Source organism: Genypterus blacodes, unplaced genomic scaffold (assembly GCF_046128005.1).
Source record: "Genypterus blacodes isolate CSIRO-AG114 ecotype Tasmania unplaced genomic scaffold, CSIRO-AGI_Gbla_v1 ptg000104l_1, whole genome shotgun sequence".
Taxonomy (NCBI): domain Eukaryota; kingdom Metazoa; phylum Chordata; class Actinopteri; order Ophidiiformes; family Ophidiidae; genus Genypterus; species Genypterus blacodes.
In genome coordinates this window covers 35,528-42,123 of record NW_027466908.1, presented here as the reverse complement: position 1 = coordinate 42,123, position 6,596 = coordinate 35,528, and the positions used below count along the sequence as shown (strand labels likewise).

The following is a 6,596-nucleotide window of genomic DNA, read 5'->3' as shown; positions in this document are numbered from 1 at the left end:
CTGCAGCCGTTGGTTTCTTGTGAAGTGGGTGGAATCTGGCCACAGAAGCCTCTCGAGGTGCTGGAGAGTCTGGTTGGACATTGATTCTAATCTCTGGTGTTGATCATTATTGGTGTTTCTTGGGTTTTTGGATTCATGATTGCACAACATGGAAGAGACTACGAGAATAATTCATCAAAGGATCACACGTCAAGCTTCCTTTTGGTGGTGTGTTGTTGTGTTTGGGGCATCTCAAGGTAAAACTGCACGACAATCAGCTGCTACAGATTTAATAACCACACTGAATACTGTTTCCTGTCTTCTGCATTGTATATAAGATTAGGATTCATTGATCAGTCAACATCATTTATGTGGCAAATACAGTTTTAAAAGTACAGAGTGTTTATTTACATGAGGTTTAGATTGATCCCGTCAGCTGATCAGGTCTGGATTTGCTCCTGAGATTCATTTAGTGTCTGAATAGAGCTCTTCACTGTCAGAGTCACATAGGACCTTGGCTCAGACTGATCATCTCCTTCCCAGGCTTTCCAACCAGAGCCACAGCTCCCATGAGTCCTATGTAAGTGCAGCCCTCTGCCTCCTCCATTTCCTTCTTCACCTCCTCGGCGGGGGGCTCGGCCCGATGAGAACAACACGCGAGCCTCTGGAGGAACTGGGACTGGCTGTGGGAGGGACGGCGGAAGATAAAGTAGATGAAAGGGTTGTACACGGTGGCGCTCTTAGCGAAGAGACACGGCAGCAGGGTCACCAGGGGGGTGAGGGGTCTCTGCTCCTCTGAGGCAAAGATGCTCCAGAAGCTCACGATCACATAGGGGGTCCAGGCAATAATGAAACCGGAGCTGATCATCACGGCCATCTGAAAATAAGCAGAGAGAGAAGAGAGTGAGCAGGTCAATCACAGCGGGAAGGAAAGGAAAAAGGCAGAAAAGCCATTTGTCCTGGTTCTCCGCGGGCCGAGTCTCTGAGGTAATTATGCCCAAAGCCACTCTGACATTTCAGCCCAGCCTGAGTCGCTCTGTAACTCTTTCACACCGCGTGTTCATGAGAGAGTGAAGGAAAAATAACCACCAGCTTACAGCAATCATCCACAAAACCACATGTGGGTAATATTTCAACGTTTCCTTTAGAAAATGAGCTCTCCCGCTGAGACGAGGGATAAATCCCCGTCTTCGCCCTCCTGTCACGGTGACGAGCAGCCGTTACAGTGTGCGAACTTGTTTAGATGTAAATGCAGCAGACGCTCTCGTCTTTGTAGTCTCATCATTACATTCCCTCAAGTCCATCACTTCTGTATGGCTCCATTGTGCTTGAAGATGCTCTGTCCATGTAAAGAAAACAACACGCTAAATGGTCATTGTGTAGTTGAGCAGCAGTGTAATGAACAAGTACATGTACTTACACACTTTTCAACTGAGCGGTAGTGGCGTCCCAGATAATCAATTGCACACACACACACACTTAGGACACACACACCTTAATATCTGCATAGCTTTTGCCACCATACTAAAAGTTGTGTTGTGTTTGCAGAGAGCCTCATGTGTTTAAGCCCAGAAAGCCTCAGTGACAAACGTGTGAGCTGAAGCGTTCAAAACACAAGCCAGCGCCATCACCAACCGTTCACTTCACCTCTGACCCCCCCCCCCCCCCCCCCCCCCCCCTACGGTGAGTCTAGAAGTGTGTGTGCCAAAGTAATTTTCAGCTTTTAAGTAATGACAGTTGTAATCGAATTCTAGCGTTTTGCATATCTATCAAGCGCGCGCACACACACACACGCACACGCACACGCACACACACACACACACACAGTGTTTACAGCACTCTCTCTCCCTCTCTATCTCTCTTTGTCTACACACACACACACACACACACACACACACCAATGAATGGGACCACATTGGAACAATGTAGCACACACAGCAGGCCAATAACGGCAATTTCACAGGTCAGCGCACTGAGATTGTCGGCTGCTCAGAGGTCAACGAACTGATAAGAGCGCCTTTGTGTCTGAGTCTGTGTTCATGTTCTCGTTTGTGTTGGTGTTTGTGTTTGTTTTTAAGTCTGTGTGTGCTTTGGTGTGTGTGTTGGTGTTTGCGTAGGTGTTGTCACAGGGCGACTCTGTATCCCCTCTTCCTATTCTGAGCCGTTAATGAAACGTAGCAGCTCACCACCGATGATAAATGACCCAGTTCATTTTCTGCCGCTTGCTCGTCTTTAAGTTCCTGCAATGCATTCTGGTAAGTAATTGCTTGTTTGCTGAGGTCTCATCACAACGCAGGGAAGATAAGCAGAACGCTGTCAATGTGAGGTGTGGAGGAAACTCAGAGGATCCTAGACTTAAGTCCTTTATCAGACACACACAGGTGGCACAGGTTTCTGAGCCAAGAGACAGAGTGGCAGTGTATCGATCCATTGATCATCTAAGACCTACCAGAGTGATCTTCTTTTCAATGTTGCCATACTGAAAATCCATTCTCTCGATGGATTGGTAGGCCCGGTGCAGCTTCCAGGCGATACCGAAGTAGGTGAAGAGGATGACCAGGAAGGGGATGAAAGTGCAGAGGACAGACAGAGTCATGATGAAGGTGGAGTGGTTGAGGGACTGCTGGTAGCCGATCCAGTCTACTGAGCAGGCCAGTCCGAAAGGCTCCGGCCCGTAGCTGCCCCAGCCCATCAAAGGCAGCAGGGCCCACAGGCCGGCGTACAGCCAGATCCCACTGATCACCAGGCGGATGGTCCGGTGCCCGATCTTATTGCCTGCAGACAAACACGAGACGCAGACGAGTCCTGAATTGTTAGCACGGGAAGACATAACTGCTGAGTCATGAAGAGTGGACATCACAGCATTGGATTCCAATATCTGGTTCCTTGAAAAGGTACAAAGTACATCTAGAAACTTCCTTGCGGTTTACCCGATAAAGGGAAAGGAAAGCGATGTAAATGTAAACACATAGACTGATGTGATTGGCAGGAGGTTAAATTTCCACTGAATTAGATTCAGCAATACATCAATATTCCTTGTCAGTGCAGAGAGGGAGAGGAAGGGAGGGAGAGAGAGAGAGAGAGAGAGAGAGAGAGTGTGAGAGAGGGTGTGTGTGAGAGAGAAAGAGAGTGAGAGAGAGAGAGAGATCTCTGAATAGGTGTAATGGTTGACAGTTCTGATGGAGAAAATTCCTAGTTTTGATGTTTACCTAAACGCAGGGAGGAAACTCCATGTAACCTTTGTGAAAATTTACTTTTTCATGAGATTAAGGACTTAACAAATCAGGAGAAGCAGCTTGGACCTCCTCCTAATCCCTGCTAATGAAACTTCACACTACCTGTCTCGGGGGGATTTCCTGTCACCAAGTACCGGACCATCCCCATCACAGCCAGAGTTATGATGCTGGCCACGCTGAAGATCATTCCCATCAGGCCGTAGTAGAAGCAAGATGCGTCGCCCCCGATCCAGGCGTGGTTGAATGCAGAGGCGATGGACAGCGGGTACATGCTGAGGGCCATACCGATGTCCGTCATGGCCAAGTTGACCGTCAGCAGCTCGGGGGCTTTGAGGAGGGTGGGCCGCAGGGCTGAGCTGAGCAGGATCCCGGCATTCCCCACAATAGACAAAATGGCTGCGAGGGAAGAGCGAGACAGAGACAGAGACAGAGATAGAGACATGGGGAAAGTGTCCCAAAACGACTCAACCTCCAACAAACACTCAATGAACAGTTACGATTGTGGCACAACTTCAAATAACCCTCGTCTCATAAAGACAAGCCCTGCGCTCACACACTAGCGTCTGTCTGTGCAACATCACACCACTGATTCCTTGGATATGTCTTCTTTTCCGGACTCCAGGCCACCGTCAGTGTCCCGTGTGAGTGGACACATTAAACACTCTGAATGCTGAACAGCCTCTTATCACAGCTGCTCTCTGCATTGAATCAACAGAGAAGAACACACTGATCCTTATTTTGAGCAATAACAAACAGCCATAAACACTGAATATATATATACTGTATATAGTATATTGTGCATCTTGATTGTGTGCTTATAGTTGATATTTCCCCTCTGTTTCCCAGTCACATTGTGTTTCTGTATCACTTGTGTTATTAACAAAATGTCTTTTCTTATATTGTCAACACACGAGAGCCCCTTGTGAAATGAAAAGAGGAGAGTTTTCATATCATATAGGCTGATGCCATGTAACATTTAGAGCATCACCATGGGAACACAGAAAGACTCTTGACTTTTTGTTTGTGTTTACATTCTCCTGGCCATTAGTCAGCCTCAGCTACAGCTTCAGCTTTCATGCTGCATTAACGAGCCTGATATCCAGAACAAAAGGGCTTTTTGTCTCCAGTCTGTGGTCCAGGCTGTATTATGGAGATTATGGGGGACATTTTGTCCTAAGCTTATAACTTCCATCACAGACATATTGCTTGATTTTTTTTTGGACATATTTTTAGTTTCTAGTGGGAACCAATAATTGTTCTGTATGTTCAACGTAATTCCTCCCAATCATGTACAGCAAAGTGTATGTATGTCCATTGTGATTCTAAAAATAGAAACCACTGTACCATTAATTTCAAAATGACAGTTAATGGAGCGTCCATTAGACCATTAGACGCTCCATTAGAGAGGTCTTCAGCAGGGGGTCTGCGGAGGTACTGCAGGGGGGTCGCGAAATTTCCGGTTGTTTTTTAATTTAAAAAAATAAATTCAAACTAATTTTTTCCCCCACAAATTTAAAATATCTTTAAATACACATTAACATGAATCCAACATAATGTAGTGAACGGATAGATGGAGGCAGAATCTTTCAGGCAGCAATGCATTTATTAAGGACACACAGGAGCTCTCTCAGACTGGGCAGGCACCGGTTCACTCACAGCACGAGACTAGCCTACATACCTAGACCTGTCCCTCCAAGCCTCCTGTACACAAAGACGAGGACCCGCCCCTGTCGCTGCTGTGCCAATCACGAGGCCGGATGTTACAGACTGAAGGCTTGACTAGCTTGAAGACCCATGTATGTATTTCCGTCAATCAAACTAACATTTACACTTATGCAACATGGATGTTATGCAACATATCACAAGGTGGAGCAAAAAGGTCTGGATCAATCTCTCCATCTCTTTCCATTAGAGAGATGGATCCAGACCTTTTTGCACGTTACTGTGCATGTGTTCATACTTGTGCACTTGTTCATATTCTTCTAATAATCCTTTACGTCTGTGATGTCATGTGGCATTATGTCACCGTGCGGCTGTGTGGACCCCCTCATCAAACTTCACCTGCCCTCATGCCTTATTCATGAACTTCATATTATTTTTACATTACGGAGCCCAGAGGACAATGGCAATGTTCCATTTCCACGGATGTGTCCCTGTGACTAAGCACTTTAAAAGCTTTGATGGAGCTCGACTGTAAAGGCTGAAAGTAAAAACTGTCTGTCTGCCTGTCTGTCTGCCTGTCTGTCTGTCTGTCTGTCTGTCTGTCTGTCTGTCTGTCTGTCTGTCTGTCTGTCTGTCTGTATTTATAAAATAAAATGATCCCAAACATGTGCTTCTTACAGCGCCCCCCTCTGGCTGACCAAAGCTTCTTACCTGGATCATGTCCAGCCTGCCCTCTACATTACTCCTGCATATCACTTTCCCATGTTCTGCTGACTCCTGCTGGGGCAAAGAGGCAGGTGATGACATTGTGTGTGTGTGTGTGTGTGTGTTTAGGGACTTGAGCCTGCAGAGCTGAGCCCAGCACGATTGGATGGAGGGTTATTGATGATCCTTTCTGACACTTCATTTCTTAAGCTCCTTGTTCTGGAGAATCTGAGAATCGGAGGTCGCTCATATTTTGTCAATTCAATTATCTTGAGATAATGACCTCATTATCTTGTCATCTCAATTCTTAAATAACGCCGCTCAAGGGAGAAATCATCGTATGGCGCTCCAGTGGAATATTGGTGTGTAATCTAACGACACGGTGACAAAGCGCCTCTCCGATCTCACAGAAGTCTTCTCACTTTCATATCTTAACACTTTCTCAACCATGAAGACAGAAAAACACAACATATAAGTAGAAGTTTGCTAATTAGAGCTTTTACCTTCTCCACTGACCCAAATGATAGCGGCACAGTTCAAAGTAATTCTGATGAAGCGACATTATGCTGATGACATGTTGATTATGCTTAATTAAATGAATGCTGTACATCCTGTTCGCACTCTGCTCTCAGCCCATTACAGGGAATTTGATGGGAGTGGTTAATCTGCTGACACCTCTGTGAACCGGGGTCAGGGTCAGGGGACGCACTGATTATGTAAACATGCAAGGGAAAACTACAAATTTATATAAGTATAAAGCAAATCTGTGCAAAACCTAATCTAATTAATCAATCAAACCTTTTTAGCATCAATCTAGATTCCGTATCTCTCAGCAGCAGGGAGAGAAGGATTTTAATCTTTATCAATAAATCTCTACAAACAAGTTTCCCCAACTGCAGTCAACACAACGTGACAATAATGTAAATGAAGCATGTACTCACCGATGACCAACAGGTACATCCCTGCCCAGAAATCCACAGAAGGGGAGAGTTTGGACGTATATTTCTCATCCAT

General features: G+C 45.8%; 1 protein-coding gene across 1 annotated transcript; it reads right to left on the bottom strand.

Annotated features, from left to right (window-relative positions):
- Positions 1-481: 481 nt before the first annotated feature.
- Positions 482-6,596, bottom strand: opn8a (opsin 8, group member a). The gene is made up of 4 exons (XM_076160111.1): positions 6,524-6,596; positions 3,318-3,611; positions 2,429-2,754; positions 482-856 (listed from the first exon to the last, which is right to left on the bottom strand). The coding sequence occupies exons 1-4, from the start codon at positions 6,594-6,596 to the stop codon at positions 482-484; spliced, it is 1,068 nt and encodes a 355-aa protein (XP_076016226.1).

Coding starts and splice junctions, on each gene's coding strand:
- opn8a (XM_076160111.1), bottom strand. CDS start 6,596: ATGGATGAGAAATATACGTCCAAACTCTCCCCTTCTGTGGATTTCTGG. Junction 3,612..6,523: donor GATGTACCTGTTGGTCATCG/GTGAGTACATGC, acceptor CTTCCCTCGCAG/CCATTTTGTCTATTGTGGGG. Junction 857..2,428: donor TTGAAAAGAAGATCACTCTG/GTAGGTCTTAGA, acceptor GCTTATTTTCAG/ATGGCCGTGATGATCAGCTC.